Source organism: Meleagris gallopavo, chromosome 5, assembly GCF_000146605.3.
Source record: "Meleagris gallopavo isolate NT-WF06-2002-E0010 breed Aviagen turkey brand Nicholas breeding stock chromosome 5, Turkey_5.1, whole genome shotgun sequence".
In the NCBI taxonomy this organism is placed as follows: Eukaryota; Metazoa; Chordata; class Aves; order Galliformes; family Phasianidae; genus Meleagris; species Meleagris gallopavo.
In genome coordinates, this window is record NC_015015.2 from 4,558,096 (window position 1) to 4,585,761 (window position 27,666).

At 54.8% G+C, this 27,666-nt stretch overlaps 6 protein-coding genes across 11 annotated transcripts; 3 read left to right on the plus strand and 3 right to left on the minus strand.

Moving 5' to 3' along the window:
• The first annotated feature begins 2 nt into the window (after positions 1-2).
• LOC104910964 (cleavage and polyadenylation specificity factor subunit 7-like) lies at positions 3-2,110 on the plus strand. The gene is made up of 5 exons (XM_010710896.2): positions 3-166; positions 242-360; positions 444-612; positions 684-857; positions 947-2,110. Exons 1-4 carry the CDS (start codon positions 3-5, stop codon positions 850-852), a joined length of 621 nt encoding a protein of 206 aa, XP_010709198.1. The 3' UTR covers positions 853-857; positions 947-2,110.
• Positions 2,111-2,391: 281 nt separating this feature from the next.
• TMEM216 (transmembrane protein 216) lies at positions 2,392-4,343 on the minus strand. The gene is made up of 5 exons (XM_010710760.3): positions 3,993-4,343; positions 3,835-3,927; positions 3,551-3,752; positions 2,648-2,686; positions 2,392-2,436 (listed from the first exon to the last, which is right to left on the minus strand). Exons 1-4 carry the CDS (start codon positions 4,210-4,212, stop codon positions 2,671-2,673), a joined length of 531 nt encoding a protein of 176 aa, XP_010709062.1. The 5' UTR covers positions 4,213-4,343; the 3' UTR covers positions 2,392-2,436; positions 2,648-2,670.
• Positions 4,344-4,467: 124 nt separating this feature from the next.
• TMEM138 (transmembrane protein 138) lies at positions 4,468-6,906 on the minus strand. 2 transcript variants are annotated; one of them, XM_010710758.2, is made up of 5 exons: positions 6,772-6,906; positions 5,992-6,226; positions 5,742-5,913; positions 4,942-5,017; positions 4,468-4,838 (listed from the first exon to the last, which is right to left on the minus strand). In XM_010710758.2, the coding sequence occupies exons 2-5, from the start codon at positions 6,117-6,119 to the stop codon at positions 4,726-4,728; spliced, it is 489 nt and encodes a 162-aa protein (XP_010709060.1). In that variant the 5' UTR covers positions 6,120-6,226; positions 6,772-6,906; the 3' UTR covers positions 4,468-4,725. The 2 variants fall into 2 exon arrangements, with proteins under 2 accessions (XP_010709060.1, XP_019470822.1); XM_019615277.1 differs by lacking the exon at positions 5,992-6,226 and having other exon boundaries at positions 6,772-6,861.
• LOC100551412 (cytochrome b ascorbate-dependent protein 3) lies at positions 6,343-9,300 on the plus strand. 5 transcript variants are annotated; one of them, XM_010710755.3, is made up of 6 exons: positions 6,343-6,500; positions 7,554-7,759; positions 7,824-8,032; positions 8,102-8,256; positions 8,652-8,814; positions 8,965-9,300. In XM_010710755.3, the coding sequence occupies exons 1-6, from the start codon at positions 6,358-6,360 to the stop codon at positions 8,986-8,988; spliced, it is 900 nt and encodes a 299-aa protein (XP_010709057.1). In that variant the 5' UTR covers positions 6,343-6,357; the 3' UTR covers positions 8,989-9,300. The 5 variants fall into 5 exon arrangements, with proteins under 5 accessions (XP_010709057.1, XP_019470821.1, XP_019470820.1 ...); XM_019615275.2 differs by lacking the exon at positions 6,343-6,500 and adding an exon at positions 6,774-6,905; XM_010710757.3 differs by lacking the exon at positions 6,343-6,500 and adding an exon at positions 6,895-6,995.
• Positions 9,301-9,617: 317 nt separating this feature from the next.
• TKFC (triokinase and FMN cyclase) lies at positions 9,618-13,443 on the minus strand. The gene is made up of 18 exons (XM_010710762.2): positions 13,352-13,443; positions 13,097-13,183; positions 12,786-12,975; positions 12,598-12,708; positions 12,354-12,535; positions 12,205-12,283; positions 11,899-11,988; positions 11,755-11,789; positions 11,589-11,673; positions 11,428-11,517; positions 11,246-11,362; positions 10,966-11,085; positions 10,728-10,865; positions 10,414-10,520; positions 10,234-10,337; positions 10,132-10,165; positions 9,968-10,057; positions 9,618-9,867 (listed from the first exon to the last, which is right to left on the minus strand). Exons 2-18 carry the CDS (start codon positions 13,100-13,102, stop codon positions 9,715-9,717), a joined length of 1,731 nt encoding a protein of 576 aa, XP_010709064.1. The 5' UTR covers positions 13,103-13,183; positions 13,352-13,443; the 3' UTR covers positions 9,618-9,714.
• A 61-nt stretch (positions 13,444-13,504) lies between these two features.
• DDB1 (damage specific DNA binding protein 1) lies at positions 13,505-27,221 on the plus strand. Its single transcript, XM_010710763.2, has 27 exons — positions 13,505-13,672; positions 14,404-14,552; positions 14,636-14,752; positions 15,162-15,383; positions 17,286-17,400; positions 17,490-17,587; positions 18,589-18,747; positions 19,136-19,219; positions 19,559-19,675; positions 20,010-20,112; positions 20,245-20,320; positions 20,409-20,517; positions 20,686-20,864; positions 20,956-21,119; positions 21,205-21,312; positions 21,663-21,870; positions 22,300-22,395; positions 22,608-22,719; positions 22,912-23,035; positions 23,344-23,508; positions 23,839-23,933; positions 24,091-24,261; positions 25,236-25,345; positions 25,505-25,674; positions 25,862-25,964; positions 26,305-26,428; positions 26,553-27,221. The coding sequence occupies exons 1-27, from the start codon at positions 13,612-13,614 to the stop codon at positions 26,634-26,636; spliced, it is 3,423 nt and encodes a 1,140-aa protein (XP_010709065.1). The 5' UTR covers positions 13,505-13,611; the 3' UTR covers positions 26,637-27,221.
• The last annotated feature ends 445 nt before the right edge of the window (positions 27,222-27,666 follow it).

Below are 27,666 nucleotides of genomic sequence, written 5' to 3' on the forward strand. Positions count from 1 at the left end.
TCATGCCCCCGCCACCCCGACTGCCCCCGCACCTGGCTGTGCCCCCCCCGGGAGCCGTCCCTCCGGCCCTGCACCTCAACCCAGCCTTCTTCCCCCCACCCAGCGCGGCCCTGGGGCCTCCACCAGATGCTTACGGCAAAGCTTTGACCTCCTACAACCACAGCAGGTGAGCGGAGGGTGGAGAGGGGCTCGGTGCCACTGGAGGGAGCTGCACTGAGCCTTCCACCCTATATCTGCACAGCCGGGAGCTCGGTCCACCACCTGCCCCCGTGAGCGAGGTGGAGTTCGAGGAGATCATGAACAGGAATCGGGCCATCTCCAGCAGTGCCATTTCCAAAGCAGTGTCAGGTGCCAGTGCAGGTAATGGTGACTGTGCCCCGTTGTCCCCTCAGCCCTGAGCCTGCAGCTTGCTGCATCCCTCACTGTTCCTCTGCTCCTCACAGGTGATTACAGCGATGCCATCGAGACCCTCCTGACAGCCATTGCAGTCATCAAACAATCCCGCGTTGCCAGCGACGAGCGGTGCCGCGTCCTCCTCTCCTCCCTCAAAGACTGCCTGCATGGGATTGAAGCCAAGTCCTACAGCACAGGCTCCAGCAGCAGCTCTGCCAGGTACCCTGCTTCAGGGGGCTACATGGCTCCTTGAGTCTCTGGAGGTGACCAAATGCTCTTCTTCCCCCCAGGAAAAGACACCGGTCTCGGGAGCGCTCTCCCAGCCGATCCCGTGAAAGCAGTCGGCGGCACCGGGACCTCCTGCACAATGAGGATCGGCACGAGGATTATTTCCAGGAGCGGAACCGGGAGCATGAACGGCATCGGGACAGGGACAGAGAGAGGGACCGGCACCACTGAGACAGGTGAGTCCAGGAGCAGGGTGTCACTGTGCCGATGGCTGGGGACACATAGTGCTGCAGTGCTGACCTTGCTTCTCTTCTCTCTCATGCAGAAGTTTGTCAGTAAGTCATTTTTAATGGACTCGTATCTCCTCACCTTGACCAGGACTACGCCACTGACGCTGCTTCACCCCTTGTCCACCACCCACGGCTCTTTTGGGGCACCCAAGGGACTCCCTGACACCTCGTGGCCTTGGGGCCTGAGCCCTTGCTCTCACCCACTGCTACTGCTGTTTCCAGGGGAGAGGCTGAAAGCCAGGGGGCCCTGCTCTGTGAATACTTGGACCCAAAGAGAAATGGTGCTTTATTTTCATGGAAGGAAGCTCGTGAGCCCTTTCCTTTCACAGCCTTCCAGGAGTGGCTGTAAGTGGATGGATCCTTGGGGGCACAGGGGCTCGGAGGCATGCAGCTTTCCATTTCAGCTGGAAGAGAGCTGGGCTGGGGTCACCCCCTTCACCCCAACTTTCACAGCAGGATTACAGCCTCTGTGTTCATCTCACAGAGCAGCAGCTCTGTCTGCCAGGAGTTGGTGGGGCCTCACATGAAGCCAGCCTCTCCCACAGAGCCTTCCTTGTTTTAGAGGAAGCAGAGAAGGCAGAGCTGCAAACCCAGGGACTGTGTCCCCATCCCAGCAGCATTTCTGTGCTTGGTAGTGCACTTGCAAGCTGGGACAGGTGGTAGGGACAAGGCCACGAAGTCTCTATGCCCAGCGGGGCTGCACAGTGCTGTGCACAGCTGTTTCAAGGCCCAGGAGGAGCTCATACAAGTCCCTCCAACTAAGGTTGTGCACTGGAGGAGCCCAATGGGTTCAGGCAAACTAAGGAGCCCCAAACCACTAGCCAGCCCCAGGGGATGCCAGTTGGGTGGCATTGCCTTCGGAACTTTTGCTGGACAGGAGAAACTCAGCTCCACAGGTCTTTTTTTAGGCTAAAATCACATGAAAGAAAAATTCTGTCAATTACCATGAGGTGCCTGCTGGCTTAGCAGGTGAACACTGGGGGGAAGCATTTGGTGAGTGAGTTCTGGTTTTTGTTTTTTTTCTACTTAATGACACAAATTTATAGTTTTTTTCCAATTAGTGGGGGGAAAGCGCAGAGCGAACCCCTAGTAACCACCCCACGAGGCGCTGCCCCTCCTGCCCGCAGTGACTAGGTTTGTTTGTCTTTCTGATAGGTTGGAAATTGTGTAATAAACTTGATGACATTGTCAGTCTTTTATATGGCATTTTTAAAGAGATTCTGTTGGGGGCGTTTCGGGGATGAAGGTCTGTGCGTTGTAGGGGAGTGCAGCCACATTTGAGGGATGGGCAGCAGAAGCCAAGCACCTACATGATCTCCCCACCCCCAGTCTTCCAGTGCTTCCCAAGAGCTTCTGTGGCCCCCCACTCCCCGGTTAGCTCAGGGCAGGGGTTGGCACTGGTAATGAGGTGCCTGAAGCCTCTAAGCACCCTATGCCCAAGCCTGCTGCCTTAGGGGATGCCACAGGCCGATGCACCAGGTAAAAATACATATTTATTGGAAAATAGTGATTTCTTCGAACAGTGCTGTAAAAAAGAAAAAAAAAAATTCTCTGTATCTTGAACTGACCTGTGTGTCACAAGCCTCGGGGTCAGGTGGCAGCGGGGCCAGTGCTGCCTGGGAAGGCAGGAAGAAGCACCTCCCTGGCACTGCCCACAGGTGCTGGCATGGTTCTGGCTCACTGCCACAGGCTGGGAGATGTAACCAGTACCACCTGCTTGCTGCCATCTTGTGTACCTGTGGTCCTCTGTTGCAGGGTCTCAATACACATCCATGCTGTAAAGGACAGAGGAGGATATGTGAGGAGAGGCTCAACCACCAGAAGGCTGTGCTGCTGTTCAGTGAGACCTGGACAGGCTAAGATTTGGGTGGGGGTGAACCTGATGAGGTTCAACAAGGGCAAGCGTAGGGTCCTATGCATGGGGAAGAATAACTACGTACATCAGTGCAGGTTGAGGGCTGAACTGCTGGAAAGGATTTGCAGAGAAGGATTTAGGTGTCCTGGTGGATAATGGGTTGGCCATGAACCAGCAGCGTGCCTTTGTGGCCAAGAATGCCAATAGTGTCCCAGTTGACCAACAGTTGTCCATACACTAGCAGTGTGCTCTCATGGCCAAAAAGCTCAACGGGACCCTGGGGCACACTGTGCAGAGTGTGGCCAGCAGAGCAAGCAAGGTTCTCATCCTCTGCTCTGCCCTAAGGAGGCCACATCTGGAGCAATGGGACCAGTTCTGGTTTCCCTGGCTCTTAGCTGAGGCCTGGAGCACCTCCCTTACAAGGAAAGGCTGAGAGCCCTGGGACCGTTCTGCCTGGAGAAGGGAAGACTGAAAGGGGATCTGATCAATGCTTATCAATATCTGAAGGATAGGGGTCAAGAGGATGGGGGCAAGCTCTTTTCAGAGGCGCCTGGTGGCAGGAACAAGGGGCAATAGGAAACCAACTGGAACACGGTAATTTCATTTGAACATGAGGAAGAACTTCTTGACTTTGAGGGTAATAGAATAGTAGAACAAGCTGCCCAGAGAGGTGGTGGGGCCACCCACCTGGATGCTTTCCTTTGTAATGTACTCTAGAGAACTTCTTGAGCAGGGAGTTCAACAGGAGAACCTCCAGAGCTCCCTCCCCTCCTGTGCCACCTACCTAGAGAAGGAGGTGAGCGCCAGGCCACCCAGCAGCAGCTCCACGGTGTAGAAGAGCAGGAGGATGGTGCTGAGGATGGCCTCCAGGCGCAGGGCATAGGTCTGCAGCAGCAAGCAGTAGGTCGCCATGACAGCCGCTGGCACAGTGAGGGCCAGGCAGACGGCCAGAGACATCTTGTGCTGGCACAGGTTGCCCTTGGAACCTGCAGAGCACAGGGTGAGCAGTGCAGGGCCCCGCAGCGTGACAAAAGGCATGGGGGAAGGGGGAAAGGGACAAGGCCTCACCGAAGAAGATGCGCGTGGTCTCAATGCCGAGGTAGAGCAGCAGCAGCAGCACGTCCAGCAGCAGGTTGGTGAGCGGGTACGGCAGCAGCAGCACTGCGGGCACGGCCACGCTCAGGGCTGGGCTCGGGGGTTGGAGAAGCGGGAGGGCGGGAGCTCACCCTTGTAGGCGAAGATGAACGCCTCCAGCAGGAAATAGGTCGCGCTGTACCACCCGTTGAGGAAGAGCAGGACCTGCAGCGGGGCCGAGGAGAGCTGGCGGCCTGTGGGGGTCGTGGGATGGGATGGGCGGAGGCCCCGCCTGTCCGCCGCCCGGCTCACGTTTCGCCCACGGCCCGCCGCCTCCCGCTCCGGCCCCACACTCACTCTTTCGCCGCCCATCTTCCATTTCCATGGGAACCGCCGCTGCCGGCGAGAAGCCGCCCGGCCGTTCTTTCCTGCCCTCTCTATGGCCCTGGAGGACCGAAGCCCAGGTTCGAATTCTCAGTCCGCCCGCTTTGTTTCTCCCCCTTGTTGTTGCATCTGCAGAACTCCAGGGGGTGCTGCCCAGTGGGAATAACCCTGAATTCTGGAACACCGAGCAGGCCAAGGCTGCGTGACAAGCAAAGAGCAGGAGAGACCCCAGGACACGCAGACTGGAAAATGTAGACAATTTATTTCCTTACTACTCACAAAAACGCCCAAATCCCACCAGGGGCTGTGACACCGGGATGGATCCTCCCTCCACGCAGCCACAAGCACCCTGCCAGCTCCCAGTGCAGAAGGTCTGATCACCACAAGGAAGAGGAGGAATACAGCTGGGCTGGATCTGGGGGGCTGGGACCCTCCAGCCTCTGGGCTCCATTCCCCCAGGGCGAAGAGCTGCAGAGGGAGCAGCAAGCTGGAGTGGGGCTATCAACCACGGAAGTCAGCAAACTCCTTGCGCAGCCAGAGCGAATCCTGGTAGAAGAGTGGGTCACCCAGGTGCACCGCAGTCCTCTTGTAGAAGTAGCAGTAGAGCACAGCCGCTGTGAGAATAAGGAAGGTGAGGGCACAGGGACTAAGCTGTGGGGTGTCCCCCAGGCAGGTGACAGAGCTGTTCCTGCTGCCTCAGCAAGTGTGAGCCCTTACCCAGCCGCTGGAAAACAAATAGTGTCTGCAGGCCTTCTGTCCAGATGAAACGACTGGAATCCCTCCAGCGCAGGTTCTGACATAGGAACAAGAAAGAACCCATGGGCTAATTTGGGGGCACTGATGATCCCAGTGGAATGGAGCTAGCCGCACAAGGGCTGTTGTGCTCTTGGTGCCAGCTCCAAAGGTTAAGCAGCTCAGGGGATTTGGCCAGCAAGTCAGAACCTATTCTTGCTTCAGATTTTAGATCCCTGCAAATCCCCACCAATCTCCTGTCCAGACAGTGTGGCGGTGTGGGTACAACATCCCTGAGTCAGCTTCAGCCACAAACCTGGCCCTGGGGCAGTGGGATGGACCCTTTCCCCAAGCCCTGTTGAAGAGCATACTGGAAGCACCTGTTGGCTGCTTTGTTGACAAATGGTGACTGTGGCACAGGATGGGGAGCTGAAATGGGGAAGAAGGGGGCACGAAGCTGCTTGGACACAGCAGGGACCCTTGGGGCTTGTTTTCAGCAGAGAAGGGGCTGCATCCAGCCTCTAAGTGCTGGTGTTTGCTGGGGATTAATCCCAGGTAAATAAAGCAGGAGCTGCTGTCCCCTGGCCTTCAGCAGGGACTACTCCGGTGTGGTGAGTTTCTGTGCAAGGCTTTCCCTGCGGATTTTCAAGCAGGTCACAGTGCTGAGGCTGGGGCTGAGATGAGGTAGCCCAATAGCTATAACAAGTGGGAGATTATGGCCTTCCTCTCACAGGAGAGGGACAAAAGAGATTAGGGAGCTGTGAAGCTGGCAGCCCTGAGCCTACCATGATCCAGACGTGGAAGGAGATGCTGAGCGCCAGGTAGGCTGCCGACAGTAGGATGGTCCCCTTGAACTTGTGAAAGAGAAGGTTGACCAGTCCAGCTTGGAAGACAAAGGTATTGAAGAACATGAGGAAGATGATGATGACATTGAAGAGAATGGCAATGTCCTGGATGCTGCGGGAGAAGAGAGATGCAGTAAGAGAGAGGAGAGAGTGGTGTGGGAGAGCCCAGACCTCCTACCCTGGTGCTCACATGAAGAGGACAAGCTGGACAGCAGGAGCTGTGCGGAGCAGCTCCGAGAAGGAATTGACAAACAGGTCGTAGAAAAGCAGCAGAAACTGCAGGAACAGCACCAAGCTGTAGTTGCTGGTCTGGAGCATCTTCCTTTGGTGGAGGCTTGAGCCTTCAGCCCCAGCATCCCTAGTGCTGCGGGCAACTCATGGTACAGGGCTAGGAGCTCAGCATCGCTGCTCCCTGCAGCTGGCACCTGAAGTAAGCAGAGTTTGGCTTGGTAGGGCTGGGCCAGCCAGCAAACCCAAAACAGAGTCAAAGCCATGACAAATCCCAACAGCATTTGGCACACTGCTCCCTCTGGCTTCCCCAGGCCATGCCATAGGAATGGGCTGGAGCACGCCATTACCCAGCATTGCTGTCTATTGCCCCACCCCGGCAGCGTGCTCCCGGCTTGGGGCGGCTCACACTGGAGGAAACAGGTGTGGGGACGAGAAGGGAGCCAGAGCCTTCCTTCCCATCTCTCAAAGGTAAGGCACTTGCCCAGAGCTCACGGGGGCCAGGAGAACGGGAAGTGCCCGTATCGCTGCCATGAAGAGTAGCGAAGCTGAGAATCGCCCCCAAAACTCCACACCGCGCCTAGCCCGGCTCGCGGCCTGCGCTCCCCATGGAAATCCACAGGGGCGCTCCCCCCGGGCCTTTTCCCGGCCACGGAGCCCCACAATCTCGTCTCCATGCCACTCTCGGTACCGCTTTCCCCGCTTCGTCCACCTCCGGCCCTGACCGCGGCCCAATGCTTACCCACGGCTGCCATTCTCTATCTCCATGGGAACTGCAGACGGAAGCGGGGGCGGAAGCCCGAGGGGGCCGCTCTACCCACAGCTCTCGTTGGTCGCGTTGGCCTCCACCCCGGGAGCGACCACACCACCACCGAGGCGGGTAGCTAGAGCGGCGCCGTCCAACATGGCGGTGCTCGCTGAAGGCGAAGGGGAGGTGGGGCCCAACGGGTCTCAGAAGGGGTTGAGGTGCGGTTTCCTACGACACGGAAATATCTATTTCTGGGGACAGATGCAAATCCCCAGGCAAATAAGCGCGGCCCCGTGCCTGTCCGTCACCTCTTGGGGCTGTGGGGCTGCAGGTTTGGGACGCTGGGGGCAGCTTTGTCAACGCAGGAAACAGCTTTGGAGGTGCTGGGCCCAGATTTGGGGATGCTGGGGGCACGTTCGGGGTTGTGAGGACAGGTTTGGAGTGGGAGTGGGATTTGAAGGTGCTAGGCTCCAGTTTGAGGGTGCTGGGCGCCGGTTTGATGGTGCTGAGGGCAGGTTGAGTGGTGCTGGAGGTGGTTTTTGAGGTGCTGAGGGCGGATTTAGAGGTACTGGGGACAGTTTTGGGCTGCTGTCACAGGCGCTGGGGATCTGCAGAGAACGTTTCTTCCTGCCTGCCTGCCCCCACTGGATGGGGCCACCCTCCCCACCGCAGCTGCTTCCCCTTTCGGGTGGCTCCTCCCCAGTGTGTCTGCATCCAACTGAGCAGATGCAGCAGGGAGCCTCCAGGGAGGCTGACAGCTCCTCTTTCTCCCACAGGTCCCTGCACCTTGCTGCAGTGATGCCGGATCTGCCTTTCCTGCCTTTCTGCGCCTTCCTGGGGAGCCTGGGGCTGGGCTGCATGGCCTTTGTCAGTGTGTGGTGCCAGCACTGGCGCGGTGGCTTCGCTTGGGATGGCAGCGCCCGCATGTTCAATTGGCACCCGGTGCTGATGGTGACGGGCATGGTGGTGCTGTATGGAGCAGGTGAGTGGCACATGCAGGGTGGGGCAACGTCCCATTGTCCCTCCCTGACACTGTCACCCACCAGCGGCTCTGGTGTACCGCCTACCCCCGACCTGGCGTGGCCCCAAGCTGCCCTGGAAGATGCTGCACAGCACACTAGCATTGATAGCCTTCATCCTTGCTGTGCTGGGACTGGTGGCTGTCTTCAACTTCCACAATGCAAGCGGAACGCCCAACATGTACTCGCTGCATAGCTGGCTAGGACTGGGCACCATACTGCTCTTCTCCTGCCAGGTGAGTGCACGCCCTGACCCCCCAATCCCTGCCCCTCGTGCCACCCCTCCTCATCTCCCATCCCCACAGTGGGTGGCTGGCTTCAGTGCTTTCCTGCTGCCCTATGCACCGATCTGGCTCCGCGCCCTCTACAAGCCCATCCACATCTTCTTCGGCTCCACCATCCTTATGCTCTCTATGGCCTCCTGTGTGTCAGGCATCAACGAGAAGCTCTTCTTTAGCCTGTGAGTGCTGGGGATTCGGGCTGTGTGTTGGCTCTGTGATTACACTGGCATTGAGTGAAACTAAGTGTGGGCTCAGCTAAGGGAAGTGTGTGATTTCCCCCCATACCAGGTGCACAGTTCCTGGGTGATAGGTTACGTGGGCTGAGAGGAAGGCTGGGCAGTTCAATAAGGCTTTCTGGGAGGGTTTAATTCCACAGATGTTACCTCTAGCCATGCTGCCATATACATTGGCCACTTGTAGCTGGTGCAGCATTCATCTTGGGTCAGGGGATTGAGACAGCACCCTTGGGACAAGTGACCATGGGAGCAGTGTTATGGAGCCACCAGGGCCAGAGGGAACCAGCCCACAGCCACAGGGCATCATATGAGATGTGCACTGTGATTCTCCTCCAAAGGAAGAATGGGACAGCGTCGGTACCATACAAACTCCTTCCCCCTGAGGCCGTATTTGCAAACATTTTGGGGCTCCTCATCATCCTCTTTGGGGTGCTGGTGCTGTGTGCCCTGGCCAAGCCCAGCTGGAAGCGCCCTGGGGCCGACTCCCTTGACACTCACCAGGTACTTGCCTTGCTGTGGGGCTGCTCCCAGTATGGCTTTGAGAAGCTGAGCTGGGGGTCTGCCCCTGCCCCCCACATCCCCAGCTGGCTTATCTTCAGGGTGGGTGTGGCAGGCACCACGGGCTGAAGGTTCACGCATATCTCCCTACAGCCTCTGCTTGGTGCTGAGCACTGACACTTCTGAGGTCTCTCCTATTGCTGCCAGGCCCAGGCTATCTGATCCTGGCTCTGATCCCCCATGCCTGGACTGCAATCTGTGTCAAAGCCCTGCAGTGCCATCCTGAGAGCTCTGTCAGGTCAAGAGCTGATAGAGAAGCTCTCTGTGCCAAGGGACCTGGCCCAGGACAGACTGCCCTGGCTTCATCTCCTCTGTTGGAACAGCAAGAGCCTTTGCACCATGCCTTGCCTGTTGTAGGGATGCTTGTGTGGAGGTAGAACCAACCCAGCAGTAAATGGACACCTAATAAACTGCTGGCTTCCTTTCTCAGTGCTCCTGTGCATCCTTTGGGGCTGTCCTGCCAGTTCCTCAGCCCTTAGGGCCACCATGCGTTCCCCACCTCGTGCTGCAGACCTGGTTCCTGTTTTGTCTCTTGACTGGAGCCTCTAGACCCCGTGCCTGCAGCCACATGAACCCCGTGGTTTCCCCACCCAGCACCCAGCCACGGGTCAGTGGCAAAGGCACGCGGATAGCCCAGCTGTTTCCTTCCGCCATGGCTCCGTTTTGAATGGGGATGCATCCCTGAAGGGCCAGTTGCCTCCCACACCCCAGATCCCACCATCCTGTCCCTCTCTGAGAATAGATGCTCTAGTGGGACCACAAAGGTTTATTGGGGGCATGAAGTGTGTGCCAACACCTTTCCCATCACCACCATGGCCTTGGGGACCTGCAGAGGGATATAGCTCAGCCCTGTAATCCCTCCAGCACAGCTCGTAGCACAGCTGCTGCCGCCACAGCCCCAGGATCAGGCTGCAGCAGCTGGGCTGAGCTGATGTAGCTGGCTCTGCCTGCACCTGCTTCCATGTGCCGAGTAGACTCTGCTGCTGCCTCTGCGCTCTGCTTGGAAACACAGGTGTGCTCAGCACATGGCTGGGACACACAAGGTAGCCCCAGATGTCACCTGGGTGCCACCCATCCTAGGACTCCATACCCGTACCTCCACGGCAGAGGCCAGCACTGTAAGCAGGTTGGCTCCAGGGCTGTGTAGGGCACGCAGTGCCTGTGCTGCGGCATACAGTGCATCCAGCTGGGAGACACAGTGGGGGGATGAGCACTGGGACCCCCACCAGAGGCTCTGTCCCTCAGCATCGCAGCACTCACCATTGTCCTGTCGCCTGGGGCCGCTCCTCCGTACCTGCACAAGGAGCAGAGGGCTTGACAAGGTCTCAATCAGGGGGTTGCAGGGGGTCCTGCTGCACTCACCGCTGCATGGCTTCAATGCCAGCATCCACAGCATCGGCCCACACTGGAAGGTCGCTGCGGTTGTGCAGTGGGTGGGCTGCTGCTGTCAGGAACAGTCCATATAGCTGGAAGAACACATCAGTGCACGTGATGGGATGGTGGGGGTCCTGAGACATACCCCCTCCCTTCACTGGGGCTCACCACACCAGAGGAGCCACCCATCTTGTCCAGCAGGAGGTCAGCCAGAGCAGAGAAGAGATGGGCTGGGGATGGAGGCAGGGGCTGGGCACGCATCCATTCCTGGATGGCTGTGGGGTGGAGAGAAAGCGCTGGGGTACTCCCCACAGAGACCCCAACTGCCCTGGGGGGCTCTGCCCCTCTTGGCGGACAGCTGGTCTTCCCCCATGCCTGGAGTGGGGATAGTTGTGGGGACCCAGCAAGGAGCAAATGGGGGGAACTGTGTCCTTGGAAGGGGTGCCCCAGCAGATGGCACTTCCCAGGGCACCAGCACCCACCTCGGGCAGCTCGGGCGTGCGTGTGGCCACAGTCCCCATCACCTGCTGCACGGTCCAGCTCATTGAGCTTGTCCTGCAGGCCCAGCAGAGTGCTGCACACTTGTGCCAGCACCTTCTGCACTCGTTCCATGCCAGGCCCTGAGAAGAGGAGATATCACCCCCCCATCCTCAAAGTAGCTAGGGAAACTGAAGCACGAGGAGGTGACAGCGTCCTCTCTCACTCTACTGCTGCCCATACCTGTGCTGGGCACTTGCTTTGCTGTCTCCATTCTCTCCTTTGGTGCTTCCACCTCTGGTCTCTGGCTGATGGCAGGTCCTGTGACCACATTAGGCCATGCCATGGCAGTGGTCTCAGCATCTGGAGCAGCAGGAGAGGAGAGTGAGTCCAATAGACCCACTTCACCACAGCTAGCAGCCAGGTACTGGTGCTGCATGCCCACAGGGGCCAGTGTCTTGGGCCACCCCACACATTCCCATGGTCCCATGCCACCTCCCTCCCCCATGTTTCAGGCGCTCACCAATCAGCCTCAGCAGCTCCTCGTCCACCAGTAGAAGGGTGAGGGAGATCCCAGCCATCTCCAGCGCTGTCATGAAGGAGCCCACCAGTGCCCGAGCAATACAGACGCCACGCCTCTCTGCAGGAATGAGAATGATGTGAGGAAGTCCCCAGAAGGTCCCCATGAGGTCCCCAGTGACTCACCCAGACTGCTCACAGCCACACCAGCCACAATGCTCAGCTCCAGGCAGGAGAGACCGCCCAGGTTGTTCACCACCAGCACCACGGAGGCTCCTACAGAGCAGTGAGCAGAGTAAGAGCCCCACTTGTGGCACAAGATGTGCATAGGGGCCAGGGGGACTCACCAGGGCTCAGGGGCAGGTGAGAGGCATTGGAGGGGTCAGTCATGTGCGCCAGCATTGTCTCCACTGCCTCATCCACTAGCATCACCTGGGGGACACGGGGAGCATGAGGGCAGGGGGGAGACACAGGGGGAGGATAGGTAGGATGGGGAGAAAGAACGATGCTCACTTTCATTCTGCGCACGCCAGCCTCGCCATGGATCCCTGCAGAAGGGTGGCAGTATCAGCCCATGCTGATGTCTGGGGTTGTGGCAAGGGTCACGTGGACCCATGCCCCCCAGCAGCTTGGCACAGGGAGGGGGCAGTTCCTCACCCAGCCCCAGCTCCATCTCATCATTAGCCAGCTGGAAGGTGGGCTTGGAGCCAGGCACGCTGCATGGTGACAGGCTGAGCCCCAGAGTGCCTGCAGAAAGGTGAAGGCAGGAAGGTATGCGTGCCAGATTTCAGGGCAGGCGTTGGGCACGTGGTTGGTTGGATGGGGAGGCAGAAGGGTGACTGTGTCTCAGACACGCTGCAGTTGCGTGGGGTGCTGAAGTTCACCCTGTGCTGGTGCCTCTTATCAGGCACTGTGGAGGAACAGAGATGGGGTTGGGGATAGGGATTGGGCCCATGTACATACCCATGGCTTTAGTGAGTGCTGACACCCTTGTGACAATCTCATCCAAGCTTGCCCCCGCCTCAGCCATGGCTCCAGCCACCTGCAAACAGGCATCGATGGGTGAGGGACGCCCACATATCACCACCGAGGGGCATTGCATCCTCACACACCTTGTGCACGAGGACAGTGCCACACAACCCACGGCGCCCAGCTTTCTTCTGGCTGGCAAAGGCGCAGTCATCGCCCACCACCACCATCCGCACATCGGCGCCCTCTGCCCGTGCCCGCTCCAGTGCCAGCCCAAAGTTCAAGCGGTCCCCGGTATAGTTCTTCACGATCAGGAGTGTCCCCACTGCGAGCAAGAAGTCATACCACAGCCCCATGGTGTCCCCATGCCCCACAGTGTCACCATACCTGCACCAGCCTCTGTCACTGCCCGGATGGCTGCCAGGATGCTGCCCACAGCGGGAGAGGTGAAGATGGCACCGGCCACCACGCCGCTCAGCATGCCCTTCCCAATGTAGCCTGCGACAGGCACGGGTGGCTCAGGGATCAAGGGGCATCAAGGCCATGGGTGGGCCCTTACCTGCGTGGGCACTCACCTGCATGAGCGGGCTCATGTCCGGAGCCCCCTCCGGAGAGCAGTGCCACACGTCCCTGCAGGGCAGCCAGGTCGGAACGTAGGGCCACTCGGTGTCCCTGCAGCAGTTGCAGCCCAGGGTTGCATGCCACCAGTCCTGCCAGCGCATCCTCAGCACAGCTGGCCACCGAGCACACCAGCTTCTTTGGGACCTGGAGGTGCAGAGGGGTGGCTGGGTGGGGGGCTGGGGAGCTGGGTGTATGGGTGTATGGGTGGGGAGCAGGGTGGGGAGCTAGGGGGCTGGTTGGGGGCTGCGTGCTGCCCCAGACTCACCTCCATGATTGGGGTGTGGGTGGCACCAAGAGGACACGGGGTACTGTCCACTGTCACTGTGCTGCAGCTCCCACACAGCCTTCAGACCTAGGTTCAAACTCTGGAAGTGAGGGAGGGCAAGGTCCAGACTCCCTCGGTGGGGTGGGTGGGTCCCGCCGGGGCTGGGTGCAGCCCACATTTGGGGGCACTGCTGGGATGGCGGGCCACAGCCCCACACACGAGGGGTAGTGCTGAGATGGGGGGGTACAATCCTACACAACGCGGGGCGCTGCTGGGATGGAGGCCCATCAGGAAGTGTCCCCCCCCGAAGATGAGGCCCCTCCCCGAGGTACCAGGGCCGCGCCCACACCGGCCCTCTCGTCTGCCCCTCCGCGGTCCTCCCCGGCGGGCGGCGCGCTAACTTCCGGTGACGTCACCACGGCGGACGGAAGGGGTGGTGGAGTGGCCACGCTAGGCCGCGGCTCCCGGTGCGCGCCGCGTTCTGGCCGGTTACGGGACTCGCTGCCGTCTCCGCCATGTCGTACAATTACGTTGTGACGGCGCAGAAGCCGACGGCCGTGAATGGCTGTGTCACCGGTACCGGCGGGACGGGGCGGGGCTCAACGTTCACGGCGGGATCTGCGCGGCCTTGCGTTTTGGGGGGGACTGAAGGCCTTCAGAGGCAAACGGAGGAGTTGCCGGGGGAGTTGTAGGGAGATCGGGTCAGTGAGTGATTGGGATATTGTGAGGAGGTGAGATCAATGAAGAACTGGGAATGTGGTGGATAGATAGTTGCAGTGAGGTGGGAGGGGCATTATGGAGGTCTGGAGGTGAAATGAGGCTCCTGGATAGTGTTTGTGGGGAGCCCAGGAGTGCTGAGGGACATCGTGGTTTGTGGGTGCAAGGAGAGTTCTGGGAATGTCTCAGATATCCAGTGGTGTGCATTGGGGTTGATGTGGTGGAGTGAGTGGCACCAGGGTGTGTCTTGGGTTGCCTTGAGGTTCTAGGGGGGTGTGAAGGGCTAGAGGGGATATTGGGGTGCTTTTTTTTTTGAGGAGAGGGATAGTAGGGAGCTTGGAGAGGGGCAGGATGTTTCCCTGGAAGCTGCTGGTCTCCAAAGGTGGGGGATAGAGTTGAGTAGAGCAGTGGGGTTTTGTTCTTCAAGGGTGCAGTGGGAAGAGATCTCTGTCCAGATCTCTGGAGCTTGTGAAACTGGTCGCAGTGGGGCTGGCAGGACCTTGAGTGCTGGAAGCTGAGTTTGGGCTAGGGGGAGCATCATCAGGGCCCCAGGGTTGGAAGCTGAGGACCCATCTCTTTCCTTCCCCCAGGACACTTCACCTCCGCGGAGGACCTGAACCTGCTGATCGCCAAGAACACACGCCTGGAGATCTATGTGGTGACAGCTGAGGGGCTGCGGCCTGTCAAGGAGGTGGGCATGTATGGCAAGACTGCCGTCATGGAGCTCTTCCGCCCCAAAGTGAGTGTGCTGGGGGTGGGGGGTGGCTCTTTGTAACCCTTCAGAGCCCCTGTGACCCTCCCTTCTTCCCTCCCTTCCTGCAGGGGGAGAGCAAGGATCTACTTTTCATCCTGACAGCCAAGTACAACGCGTGCATCCTGGAGTACAAGCAGAATGGTGACAATATTGACATTATCACCCGTGCCCATGGAAATGTGCAGGTGAGCCTTGCTACCACACCTACTCAAGTTAAAATCTTTCTGAGAGGTTTAGAGATCCATCTGTTTTTTGTTGCTCATTAGTCAAATGATTTAAATGATTTCCATCAGCTGTCAAACCAAGCTATTTTCTGTCTTTTTCCAGGCTTGCTGTTAGCGAAGCTGAGCAGGGGATTATTGTCAGGTGTAAGTGGGCACATCCTGTCAGTGTGTTTGGAAATAAGCACTTAATCCTTGTGCTTTGTGGTTCTGCCTCGTGACATATAGAGGGGTTGATATCAGCTACTTCCAGCTGCGGCCATGCGTGATAACAGCACTGGATTTCCATTGGGTGGGCTCTGATCGAGTGTATCAAAGCATTTCACAGCTCACTACTTTTTCTCTTGTCCACCTCCATGGATCTCCCCTTCAGGATCGCATCGGTCGTCCCTCAGAGACTGGTATTATCGGCATCATTGACCCAGAGTGCCGGATGATTGGCCTGAGGCTCTATGATGGCCTCTTCAAGGTCATCCCCCTGGACCGTGAGAACAAGGAGCTGAAGGCTTTTAACATCCGCCTGGAGGAGCTCCAAGTCATCGACGTGAAGTTCCTCTATGGCTGTCAGGCCCCAACCATCTGCTTCGTCTATCAGGTACCTTGTTCTCGATCCTGAAATCAGTGTTTCTAAGGGTCTTCCAAAGGGGCTCAAGCATTAGCAGTGTCCTGAAGCTTGCTCAAAGCAGTGCTGTAAGAATGGGTGGGCAGAGCTAGAGATGGTTCTGGTTCCTGCAAGCTTGTTTTGTAGCTGAAGGAAGTCTTCCTGGGCCAGCACAGGATGGTGGGTGAATTCAGTTCATCTTCACTGCAGTTCTTAGTTCTCACAGAATCAAACAATGGCTTGGGTTGGAAGGAACCTCAAGGATCATCAAGCTCCAACCCCCCCCACCACAGGCAGGGCCACCAGCCTCCACGTATAATACCAGACCAGGCCCCATCCAACCTGCCTTTGAACTCCTCCACGGACAGGGCATCCATAGCCTTTCTGGGCAGCCTGTTCCAGCACCTCACCACTCTCATAGTAAAGAACTTTCCCCTGACATCCAACCTAAATCTTCCCTTTTTCAACTTAAAACCATTTCCCCTTGTCATGCTGTTATCTACCTTTTCAAAGAGTTGACTCTCCTCCTGTTTATAGGCTTCTTTTACCATGTGGCAGCAGCATTCTCCTTTCTCAGAATCATAGAATGCTTAGGTTGGAAGAAACTTAAAAGCCCACTCAGCCCAACCACTGCTCTGGACAGGGTTGCCCAAGGTCCCATCCAGCCTGGCCTTGAGCACCTCCAGTGGTGGGGCATAAGTACAAGCCGCAGCTTTCCCTTGTCATCTGAACCAGCTTTCAGAACACGTGGTGGTGCTGTTTCTGTCTGAATGAGGAATGTATGTGGAGTCTTTATCCCCCATACCCACATTGACTTTGAAGCCTGTGTTTGAAATAAAACTCAGCCCATCCTCGCTCCAGGTCTATGCAGCGAGGGTAACTGATGATGCTTTCTGGCTTTGAATTGCTTAATGGGTGAGTTCCTCAGAGCCAAGAAACCTGACGGTGGTGTGCAGCTCTGAGAAGATCTGCATATCTGCCTGGATTTGATTGGTGCTGCTGCTGTCTGGGGAAACTGAGGCAGAGCACAACTGTGACTTGGCCAAAATCTTAAACTCAGAGTTTAGGCAGAAGCATAAATTTCCACGTAGTCTTCAGAGATGTCTTAAAGGAAGAACTCGATCTCTACACGTAGTCAGCAAGTGGAAAAGGTCTTGTCTCACGGGATCTGATATTTCCATGCTACAAACTGATCTGGAAGGAAATATGTTAGTGATCTATTCATTTTAAGTAGGTATTGTACAAATAAAGAGTAAATGACTGCCTCTGTGTCTATCAACTGCATTTCATCCTTGCAGCAGGATGAGATGTGAGTTCTGTCTGACTCATGACGTGTTACGTAAAGCACTGGGGTTAGGCTGTCCCTGGGAGCCTGACTGTGTATGTGGAGGCGGAATGTATCCAAGCTGCTGCTTTGTCTAATTCCTTCTCAGTTTGTTAATCATTATCACGGGATTTGGATCAAGGAGAATAGCGGTGAGTGTCTGAGATAATCTTTGTGTAGGTTTGAAACCAGAGGAGGATACCCCAGAGATGAGCAAGTTTTTTAAAAAAAAAAACAAACACAACACAAGAGGCTTGAGAACTGCTGTTGTAAGGAATAAAAAGGTCCAGAAATGCCAAAGTGGTGTTAACCATTCCTTTGCCATTTAATGGTCCCACTTCAGCTGTAAAATGGACAGGATATGCTCCAGCTGTGCTAGTTCCTCCTGTCCTGCAGATCTGTTTTTCCTGCTGGCTTCCCCTTTTCACTCAGCTGGTGCTGCCCTTTACTTCTTGCAGCACTGGACTGAGGCGTTCTTTGCAGGCTGTTCCTCACCTGTGCTTCAGGAGCCTCTGCTGCAGTGCACATGAGATTGTTACCTGTTGATGTGATATTTGTGCCTCCTCTTTCAGGACCCTCAGGGTCGCCACGTCAAAACGTACGAGGTGTCCCTGCGTGAGAAGGAGTTTAACAAAGGTCCTTGGAAGCAGGAGAATGTCGAGGCTGAAGCATCCATGGTCATTGCAGGTTAGTCCTGCTGCATGTGGTATCTTTCCTTCCTTTTCATGCTCAGTTATGCTGCACAGGTTCACTGATAAGACTTCTCCCCTGTGCAGTGCCAGAGCCTTTTGGAGGCGCAATCATCATTGGACAGGAGTCCATTACCTATCACAATGGAGATAAATACCTGGCTATAGCTCCACCCATCATCAAGGTAACACCTTAACTGTGCATTTCCTACCCTATTCCTGCTATAGACACTACTGAAATTCCCAGCTGAGAATGTCCTCTCTGAATCCAGCAGATTTTCAGTTGCCTGCTGATTGAATTATTTTTGCTAAAAATCCTTGCTGTGTGTAATAAATGGTGCAAGTAAGAAAACTTTCTCATTTGAAGGCTTTTGGTGACTTTGGACCTAATGATAGTAGGTGGTTGTCAGTCTCCTTATCTCTCCAGAACAGCTTGTGGCTTCCCAGGAGTCTAAGCTGGAACCTTCTACTGTGTTTGTGATGCTCTGTGTTTGTGATGGTGGGTCTCTGTACAGCAATAATCATTGTTGTGCTGTGCCCAGAAATCCTAACCTGGGAGGGTGCTGAGCTACTCGGATTCAGGAATTTCATTTGTTCTTAAACTTTAGCTGTAGCCTAGTAGAGCCCCTTGCAGAGATTTGGTCAGTGTTCTTCCCCATGCCCAGTCTGCATTTTGGTGTCTGAGGGATATTTGTCGTCCTTGTAGTGATGGCATTGTGTGCTTGCACTGGAGTACGTGGCTTTGTGGAGCTCTTGGAAATGGTGCAAGAAAGCTGAAATCTTATTAGGGTCCCAGAGAAAAAGATTAATTAGCAAGTGGTTTGGGCATTGATCCAGACCAGAGCCTGATTTCAGTTCAGGCAGTGAGAGATATGAATGAGCCCCTTGGAGACTCGAGTCCACGTGAGTATGGCTGGGGCACTTGTTCAAGGGGAAGAAGAGTTGGTGACAGAGCTTGAACTTGTGGTTTTGTCAGAGGGATGGGCCAGTTCCCATTCAAATGGTGCAGGAAGCACAAATGGCACAGCTGAGGTGCTGCTCAGGGCTGAAAGAGGGCCTTAGCTGTGACCAAAAGGTCCTTTCTGGGCAAATCCATGCAGAGGAGTGCCCTGTGTGGGATTTAGCTGTGGATTCGTGCCTCTCTGGAGTTGTTTCAGTGGCTTCCTAACAATTCCTTTGCATGCAGCAAAGCACAATTGTGTGCCACAACCGTGTGGATCCCAATGGGTCCCGTTACTTGCTGGGGGACATGGAAGGACGTCTCTTCATGCTGCTTCTGGAAAAGGAGGAGCAAATGGATGGCACAGTCACCCTGAAGGACTTGCGTGTGGAACTGCTTGGTGAGGTAGGACACTGCTGCACCACCTACAGTGTCCCTGACACTTCTCTTCCTCCCTGCCAGAGTGCTCTGCAGGATGCAAGTGCTCTGGAGATGCCAAATAATGGAAGTAGCTTCTCTGTGGAGCACAGATTGGTGATGTTTTTCTCTCCACAGCTCTCAGCTCTGAAATATCAGTTGCCAGATGTGGGGAATTCCCTGTCTGGCCACCTGATTTTTCATTTTGCACACTGTCCCTCAGAGATGTTTGGATTCTCTGTGGGTTCTGGAAAAGGATCAAATTTCCCTTCCCATGCTTTTCTGTTACACTGCATTCAGATGTGATCCCTGGGGAGCATGGCAGGGCCCTTTTCATCTTCTCATGGTGGTTCATCTGCACCTTCTCAATTCCCAGACATCCATTGCAGAGTGCTTGACCTACCTGGACAATGGCGTGGTGTTTGTTGGCTCTCGGCTTGGGGATTCCCAGCTTGTGAAGGTGAGTGGTGGCATTCCCCTGGCTTAGTCCTCCATTCAAACAGTGCTTGCTTTCATCCTGACCTCAAGAGTGATCAAACATTGAAATGGACAGCCGAAGGATGTTGTGAATCACCTCACTGGAGCTGTTAAAGAAATGTGGAGATATGGCACTGTGGGATGTGCTTCATGGATACGGTGGGGATGGGTTGGAGTTGGACTCGATGATCTTAGAGGTCTTTTCCAGCCTTTATGATTCTATGAGATATGCAAATATGTGGGGAGAAATTTTCTTTTCCCTACATTCTTTATGCTTGCTGGGCCGTTCTTGTTGGAAACTGATGGTTGTGTTTGTTCATAGCTCAATGTGGACAGTAATGAACAAGGCTCCTATGTAGTGGCTATGGAGACCTTCACCAACCTCGGTCCTATCGTTGATATGTGTGTGGTAGACCTGGAGAGACAAGGCCAAGGGCAGGTAATGTTGATTCTGCCTTGCCTTTCTCTGTGCTAGGGATGTCTGGTTCTGGCAGATGTGTGTGGTGTGTCCACTGAAGGAAAGGACTGTGATTCATTTATTAGGGATTTAAGTCTTGTCCTGGTGTAGGGAAGGTTTTGAGGTCTTGCTCTGGGTGGGAAGACTCCAGTTTTCACGAGGAGGGGTTTTCTTTCCTGCCCTGGGGAATGGTCAACAGCCAAAGAACTTCCTTTGAGAAGCATAGATGATAGGGATCCCAACTTCCCCTGAGCCTGTCTCTGCAAGGAAGCGTGGGGAGGCTTCCCCAGTTGGTAAATACCTGCTTTTTCTCCAGTTGGTCACGTGCTCAGGTGCCTTTAAAGAGGGTTCACTACGGATCATCCGGAACGGCATTGGGATTCATGAGCATGCCAGCATTGATCTGCCAGGAATTAAAGGTGTGTGAGTTGGTTCATTCTTTCATATACAACCCACAAAGTGGGGACATATCTCATGGCTGGGCTATGGGCAGGGAACTTGCCACCCCCTTTTGGATTATTCACTGTGAGCATGTGGTCTTTCTGTTGCAGGCTTGTGGCCCCTGAGGTCAGATTCTCATCATGAGATGGATAATATGCTGGTGCTGTCCTTTGTTGGCCAGACCAGGTGAGGTGGGGTTAAGGCCATGCCAGGCTCTCAGCCTGATATAACAGGATTGGAGCATGATACAAGAGATTCTCTTTTTCCCTTCTAGGGTTCTTATGTTAAATGGAGAGGAGGTAGAAGAAACAGAGCTCACAGGGTTTGTGGATGATCAGCAGACTTTCTTCTGTGGCAACGTGGCACATCAGCAATTGATCCAGGTAATGCTCGTTCTAGAGATGCTTTTCTCGTTGTGATTCCATAGCTCTTCTTGGCTGTGGGTTATTTAGATCTCTGCTGCTCATCAGGGTAGGGTCTGCAGTGCTCCCCTGGGCTGATCTCAGACAGGAGATGTTCATGCTCTGAGCAGAGGTATTTTATCTCCTCAGATCACCTCTGCCTCTGTGAGACTGGTCAGTCAGGAGCCCAAAGCCCTCGTGAGTGAGTGGAAAGAGCCCAATGGGAAGAACATTAGCGTGGCTTCCTGTAACAGCAACCAGGTGGTGGTGGCTGTGGGACGAGCCCTCTACTACCTAGAGATCCGACCCCAGGAGCTCAGGCAGATCAAGTAGGTGTCCATCTCTCTTCCTGGCCAAAGGAAGCCTTGTTGTCTTCAGGCTTCCTGGTTGACACTTCTGTCTGGTTTTGCTTCCTGCCAGCTGCACCGAAATGGAGCATGAAGTTGCCTGCCTGGACATCACTCCTTTGGGGGACACTAATGGCATGTCCCCTTTGTGTGCGATTGGACTCTGGACTGATATCTCTGCCCGCATCCTAAAGCTTCCTTCCTTTGAAATGCTGCACAAAGAGATGCTAGGAGGAGGTAGGGCTATCCTGGGACTGCTGGCAGCAGAGACTGACCTGGTGGAGCCACAAGTGACATCAGCCTTCTCTTCTGCTCCCTGCAGAAATTATCCCTCGCTCCATCCTGATGACAACCTTTGAGAGCAGCCATTACCTTCTGTGTGCACTGGGGGACGGTGCTCTCTTCTACTTTGGGCTCAGCCTTGAGACAGGTGACTACAGGGCCTAGCACCTAATGGGCTGCTTGGGAGGGTGTTTGGATTTGTGCTCACTTGCTTGTGGTACCTTTTTTTTTTTTTTCTTTTCCCCATCCTTCTGGAGAAGATCTATCTCTTTCCCAAGTTTTTTCAGTAGTTCCTTCTTCCTCACTATGACAGGGTGGGGATTGGCTGTGGGCACTCTAAGTGGATTTCTAAGTGGACTGTGAAGAAAGGAACCTAATGCTTACATCCACTTCTTTGCTGACAGAAGGATGTATTATTCACGCTCATTTTCTGCCAGCATGTCACAGCCACGTAGCTCTGTGCTGCTCTGCTTCCAACCTGCTGCTTCTTTCCTGCAGGCTTGCTGAGTGACCGTAAGAAGGTGACCCTTGGCACTCAGCCCACAGTCCTGAGGACTTTCCGCTCCCTGTCCACCACCAATGTGTTCGCCTGCTCTGACCGCCCCACTGTCATCTACAGCAGTAACCACAAGCTGGTCTTCTCCAATGTCAACCTGAAGGAGGTGAACTACATGTGTCCCCTCAACTCAGATGGGTATCCTGACAGGTGAGCCCGCCCCACAGCACGGCTTGAGGGAACTTGGGGTTCTGTGTTGGCACAGACTGTATGGAGAATGTCCTGCTCAGGCCTGGTGGTACATCCACCTTGTCCAGGGGATGTGCCTGCCTGGCACTGACTGATCATGGGAGAGCCTTCTTCGTAGATACTACATAGATGCAGTGTACAACAGTCCTGGCCTGGGTTCTCTCAGGGCACTCATTAGTCCTTTGTTGGTGGATCTCATGTGAGCTGTTTGAGATCATAGCATTTATCTCTCTCTGTGCATCAATAGCTGTAGAAACTGCCCTAATCTGACTGCTGTACAGTGTGGGAAAGGAACCTTGATCAGAAGTTTGGGGGTGAGGGGAAGGAGGAGATTCTTGGCTGCACCACTGGCCTTACAAGCCTGTTGCTCACAGTTTTCCTCCTTTACAGCTTAGCATTGGCTAATAACAGCACGCTGACGATTGGCACCATTGATGAGATCCAGAAGCTGCATATCCGCACAGTTCCCCTCTATGAATCACCCAGGTGAGCTGAGAGTTAGTTTTGGGGCCCATGCTCTGCTAGGGGGAGACTGCCATGGGGAGACCCTACTCTGTTGTGGGCTTGGTTAGCATGCAGGCCGAATCAATGGCTTCTTGCTGAGAGTGGTCAGTGCAAGAGAGCAGTTCTGTTATTGTTGCCACACCATGGAGCAGCCCGTCCAGGTATTTCTGCTCATACAGCTCTTTGTCCTGCAGGAAAATCTGCTACCAAGAGGTATCACAGTGTTTTGGTGTGCTCTCAAGTCGTATCGAGGTGCAAGACGCCAGTGGGGGCACCACTGCACTCAGACCCAGTGCCAGCACCCAGGTGAGGGGGCAGCTGCCAGCTGATGCCTGAGCTCTATTTACTGTAGCTACTGAGCCAAACCACTGTGCAGGTTTTCCTGTTGCTCAGGCCTAGGGAGCTCCTTCCCCACTCATCCCCCTGGTCCCCAGTTTTTTCAGCCTGCGTGTACATGCCAAGTAGCACAAGGATGTGACATATCTTTCTATGTCCCAGGCCCTCTCTAGCAGTGTGAGTACCAGCAAGCTGTTCTCCAGCAGCACAGCACCACACGAGACGTCCTTTGGAGAGGAGGTTGAGGTGCACAACCTGCTCATCATCGATCAGCACACTTTTGAAGGTACCAGCCCCATGTGCTTTCCGAATTCTGCTTGAATGTCCACCAGCATGTGGCTAAGAGCTCCACAGTCCTGTGATCTCACACGTTCCCTTAGTTGAAGTGTTTTTCCTCCATCATCAGCCATCCAGCATCAGCCAAAGGGTGTAGGTTTGAGGTGTAATGATTGGTGGCACAGGGTAGTGAGGTGATCACCAGATTCTGCACTTAGTTCAGTTTTAGAGCTTTTAGCTGCTCTTCCCGTGCGTAGAGGTGCTGCCTGCTGGCCCCCAAGGGTCCCAGCTGTTTCTCTCTTTCCCTCTTTGCAACAGTGCTTCATGCTCACCAGTTTCTACAAAATGAATACGCCCTTAGCCTGGTCTCCTGCAAGCTTGGCAAAGACCCAAACACCTACTTCATCGTGGGTACCGCCATGGTGTATCCTGAGGAGGCAGAGCCAAAGCAGGGCCGCATCGTCGTCTTCCACTACTCTGATGGTAAGATCAAAGGCTTCTTGTCTGGCCAAGTCCAACTGCTTGAGGGCAATCAGAGAGATCCAGGCAGGTTCTGCAGTGCTTTGTCACTCTGCTGTGGGCTGTCACAGCATGTCCTCTCCTCCCCAGCTGCCAGAGAAGCCCAGGACTCCCTCACCAGAACACATTCTGGGATTTGCTTTCTGTTGTCCTCCCATTCCTGCATTGCTTGCCCACAGATATCCTCTGAGGCAGTGAGCAGTGTTGCTTAGAGCAGCTTGCGCGAACCCTCCATGGTTTGTTGGCCCTGGGAGCACAGTGCAAATAACTGGGTGTGCTGTGGATTGATTGCAGGCAAGCTGCAGAGCCTGGCTGAGAAGGAGGTGAAGGGAGCTGTGTATTCCATGGTGGAGTTCAACGGGAAGCTGTTAGCCAGCATCAACAGCACGGTAGGGCCCTCGTGAGACTCCAGCTTCCTTCCCGAGCATATGTCAGAACTGGGAGCTGTTCCAGCTGTGTGGCTGTCAGCTGGGTCTGTTGGCGAGTGTGTCTTGGCTGGCATAGGTGTGAGTCCCAGCTCAGAGTCTCGTCCCTTCCTTCCTCCAGGTGCGCCTGTATGAGTGGACAGCTGAGAAGGAGCTACGCACAGAGTGCAACCATTACAATAACATCATGGCTCTCTACCTGAAGACCAAGGGAGACTTCATCCTTGTGGGAGATCTGATGCGGTCTGTCTTGCTCCTTGCCTACAAGCCCATGGAAGGAAACTTTGAAGAGGTATCAGTGCTGTTGGGTATTAGGTTCACAGTTGTTTAGATCAAAAAAGACCTTCATATCAAGTCCAACTGTCAACTTGTCTGCTGAGTCCCATCACTAAACCATGTCCCTTAGTGTCATTTAGAATCATAGAGTCATTTAGGATGAAAAAGACCTTCAAGAAACAAAAGAACTCCACTTCTCCCATCACTTCACATGCATAGAAAGATGCTGTGATTTATCAGACAGTTCCAGAGATACTGTGTGTTTTCTGACAGCCATCAACACAAGGGGTTTTGACTGAACTGCATTTGTGTTAGTTTCTGTAATGATATAAAGCTGTTAAATGTTAGAATTAGACGACTTAGTGTTGCAAATGTTGGGGCTTCAATAGGTATATCCTTCAGGAAGTATGTTCACTTGGTCAGAGGTGCTGGGAGTCCATGCTAATTGTTCCATTAGGCTTCAGGCAAGGGGAGCAGTGTTGAAGATGGAAAATGGAGGAACCTGGCTCAGCCCACTTCACCAGCCCTTTGAAGACAAGAGAGTAGGGTTGTGTGCACAGAGAACAGGATTACCTGGTGACATTCTTCCAGACAGATCCCTGTCTTCTTGGAGGAACAGATCCCAGGCTTTTGGGAGGCTGGACTATGTGTCAACTGCAGTGCATGCCAGGAGAGGGGAGCTGCCCAACACTGTGCATTTGAGGCTGCTTATTGAGACTGTGGCTGCATCTGTCAGCAAATGCAGCATAGCTGGGGGTCGGACCATCTGCGCACCTGCGCACCATCTGCGCAGCCTGAGAATGGCTTTAGCATGGTCTGGCCTCATTTGCCCTGGCATCATCCAAGTGCAGCTTGGATCGCCATCTTCACAGAGGCGGTTTGTGCTGTTTGCTCAGTAGAGAAGTCAGACTGCATCGTGCCTCACTCGCAAATGGAGCTGCTGAGTGGATGAAGATGTGCTTCACTGCCCCTCCTCTTGTCCTTTTCCAGATTGCCCGGGACTTCAATCCAAACTGGATGAGTGCCGTAGAGATCCTGGACGACGACAACTTCTTGGGAGCAGAAAATGCTTTCAACCTGTTTGTGTGCCAGAAGGACAGGTGGGCTGGCAGGAAGCGAGTTGTAGCAGTACATGGCAGGAGGGATGGGGTGTGTGTTGGGCAAGAAAATGGAGAGAAGCATGCCCAGCTCTGAGATGGGATTCGGGGGAGCTCTCCTGTGCCCCCAGCACAGACTGAGTGGAGTGCTTTGGCTTTCAGTGCTGCCACGACTGATGAGGAGCGCCAGCACTTGCAGGAGGTGGGGCTGTCCCACTTGGGAGAGTTTGTCAATGTCTTCTGTCACGGCTCCCTGGTCATGCAGAACCTGGGCGAGACATCCACACCAACACAGGGCTCCGTTCTCTTTGGCACAGTCAACGGCATGATAGGTGAGGGGCAGGGAGCACCCTGGCCTGAGATTCCTTGTGTCTCTTCTTCTCCCCAGCCTTGTCTCAGCCCTGTCAGGCAGCAGCCTCCAGCTGCAGTCCTGCCATTTCCTGCCTGCTGGCAGCTGCAGCAGTGTGGTCTTAAGGTCTGCAAGATGCTGAACTTGCATCACCATGTTTTCCTTTATAGGGCTGGTAACTTCGCTGTCAGAGAGCTGGTACAACCTCCTGCTGGACATGCAGAACAGGCTGAATAAAGTCATCAAGAGCGTGGGCAAGATCGAGCACTCCTTATATCCTTCTGTGGTCCAACTGGGAGCCCATGCCAGGGGGTGCTGGGGGCTGTCTTGTGAATTAAAACACATCTTGCAGGGCTTGAGGACAAACTGGGCTTTTCAGTGGTGCAAATGTTGGTTTCTCTTTGATCCAGGAGATAGCTGTGCTTGAGGAACTGCATGCAATAATGTCAAGTTCCCAAGATCTTCCTTGCCACACTTTCAGGGCTATTTTCTAGACCAGTTCTGTGAGGCAGCATGGTCAGTCTGCCTCAGACTACCCAGCAGAGGGGTTTTTTGTCTGGACAGGATGGGATTGATGTCACTCCGTGTGGATTTGGCTCCTTGACAGTGCCACCTGGAGATCATTTCACACTGAGCGCAAGACAGAGCCAGCTACAGGCTTCATTGATGGTGACCTGATTGAAAGCTTCCTGGACATCAGCAGGCCCAAGATGCAGGAGGTGGTGGCAAACCTGCAGGTGAGAGGGGTGACTCCACAGATGGCGACACTGCTCAGAACAGGAGGCTGTACTAAACCCTAAACACATGTCCTGCTGTTTCTCCATCACCTATAGGTGTTTTCATGCTTTTCCCTCTCTGCAGATTGACGATGGCAGTGGGATGAAGAGGGAGGCCACTGTGGATGACCTGATCAAGATTGTGGAGGAACTGACCCGCATCCACTAGCAGGATTTGGGGCTTTTTCCTGACACCTTCCTCCATGTAGAGCAAGGGGCTTTCTTCCCCTGCCTGCCTGCACTCAGCACCAGCAGTGGCCCTTGCCTGAGGGGAGGTGTCTGAGGGAGAGCTGTTTGTTAGGGATCTGGGGGGCACCATGCTGTTGCCAGCTTGGATTCACCAATCCTACGGACTCGACCAGTGCTGGGCTTTGCTGGTTGCTCTTGCTGGGCAACGCACAGCATTGCCCTTGCCTGGGTTCATGCTTTGCTATTGTTTTGGTTTGGTTTGGTTTGGTTTTTTTTGCTTTTGTTTTTGATTCTTTTTGATCCATGGAGGGTTTGGTTGGGGTTTTTGTTTGTTTTTGGAAGAGGAAGCAAAGCTGCCTCAAGCGTGAGGGCTGTAGGAGGCATCTGGGGCAGGTGAGATCTGTGGGCCCAGAGCATTTCTCTGCACCTGGTGAAGGAAGTGGAGGGGGACAGCATGACAGCATGCTCCTCTCCCTCCACAGCACCTCTGGCTCGCTCAGGGAGGGAATTTCTGGGAAGCTCAATCATTTGTGAAGTTTTACCAAATAAAGTAGTCCTAACAGAATGGTGTGCCTGCTGGCGCTGACATGCTCCACTAAGCATCACAGTTGCATGAGATTCACAGAATCATACAGAATGGCCTGGGTTGGAAGGGACCTCAAGGATCATGAAGCTCCCACCCCCCTGCCAGAGGCAGGGCCAAAAACTTCCCCATTTAATACTAGACCAGTCTATCCAGGGCCACATCCAACCTGGCCTTGAACATTTCCAGGGGCAGAGGGGCCATCTCCAGGGACAGGGTCTCTGGGCAGCCTGTTCCAGTACCTCACCACTCTGATAGTAAAGAACTTAAGGATTCCTTCAACTTAAGGATTCCTGCCTTCCCTGGTGCAGCAGGGGCAGGGATTACAGAGCTAGGAGCTGGAAGGGCACAATTAAGTCGGTCTCCACCCAGGATGGGGTCCTGTCCCTCATTCGCTGTGTGTAAAATAGATTAATCATTATCCTCC

Coding starts and splice junctions, on each gene's coding strand:
- LOC104910964 (XM_010710896.2), top strand. CDS start 3: ATGCCCCCGCCACCCCGACTGCCCCCGCACCTGGCTGTGCCCCCCCCG. Junction 167..241: donor ACCTCCTACAACCACAGCAG/GTGAGCGGAGGG, acceptor ATATCTGCACAG/CCGGGAGCTCGGTCCACCAC. Junction 613..683: donor TCCAGCAGCAGCTCTGCCAG/GTACCCTGCTTC, acceptor TCTTCCCCCCAG/GAAAAGACACCGGTCTCGGG.
- TMEM216 (XM_010710760.3), bottom strand. CDS start 4,212: ATGGGCGGCGAAAGAGTGAGTGTGGGGCCGGAGCGGGAGGCGGCGGGC. Junction 3,928..3,992: donor GTTCATCTTCGCCTACAAGG/GTGAGCTCCCGC, acceptor CCGTGCCCGCAG/TGCTGCTGCTGCCGTACCCG. Junction 3,753..3,834: donor GACCACGCGCATCTTCTTCG/GTGAGGCCTTGT, acceptor TGTGCTCTGCAG/GTTCCAAGGGCAACCTGTGC.
- TMEM138 (XM_010710758.2), bottom strand. CDS start 6,119: ATGCTCCAGACCAGCAACTACAGCTTGGTGCTGTTCCTGCAGTTTCTG. Junction 5,914..5,991: donor GTCCAGCTTGTCCTCTTCAT/GTGAGCACCAGG, acceptor CTTCTCCCGCAG/CATCCAGGACATTGCCATTC. Junction 5,018..5,741: donor CCTTCCACGTCTGGATCATG/GTAGGCTCAGGG, acceptor TTCCTATGTCAG/AACCTGCGCTGGAGGGATTC.
- LOC100551412 (XM_010710755.3), top strand. CDS start 6,358: ATGGGCTGGAGCACGCCATTACCCAGCATTGCTGTCTATTGCCCCACC. Junction 6,501..7,553: donor TTCCTTCCCATCTCTCAAAG/GTAAGGCACTTG, acceptor TTTCTCCCACAG/GTCCCTGCACCTTGCTGCAG. Junction 8,815..8,964: donor ACTCCCTTGACACTCACCAG/GTACTTGCCTTG, acceptor ATCTCCCTACAG/CCTCTGCTTGGTGCTGAGCA.
- TKFC (XM_010710762.2), bottom strand. Junction 11,790..11,898: donor TGAGATGGAGCTGGGGCTGG/GTGAGGAACTGC, acceptor ACCCTTCTGCAG/GGATCCATGGCGAGGCTGGC. Junction 11,674..11,754: donor CTGGCGTGCGCAGAATGAAA/GTGAGCATCGTT, acceptor CGTGTCCCCCAG/GTGATGCTAGTGGATGAGGC.
- DDB1 (XM_010710763.2), top strand. CDS start 13,612: ATGTCGTACAATTACGTTGTGACGGCGCAGAAGCCGACGGCCGTGAAT. Junction 23,036..23,343: donor CGATCAGCACACTTTTGAAG/GTACCAGCCCCA, acceptor TCTTTGCAACAG/TGCTTCATGCTCACCAGTTT. Junction 25,675..25,861: donor CACAGTCAACGGCATGATAG/GTGAGGGGCAGG, acceptor TTTCCTTTATAG/GGCTGGTAACTTCGCTGTCA.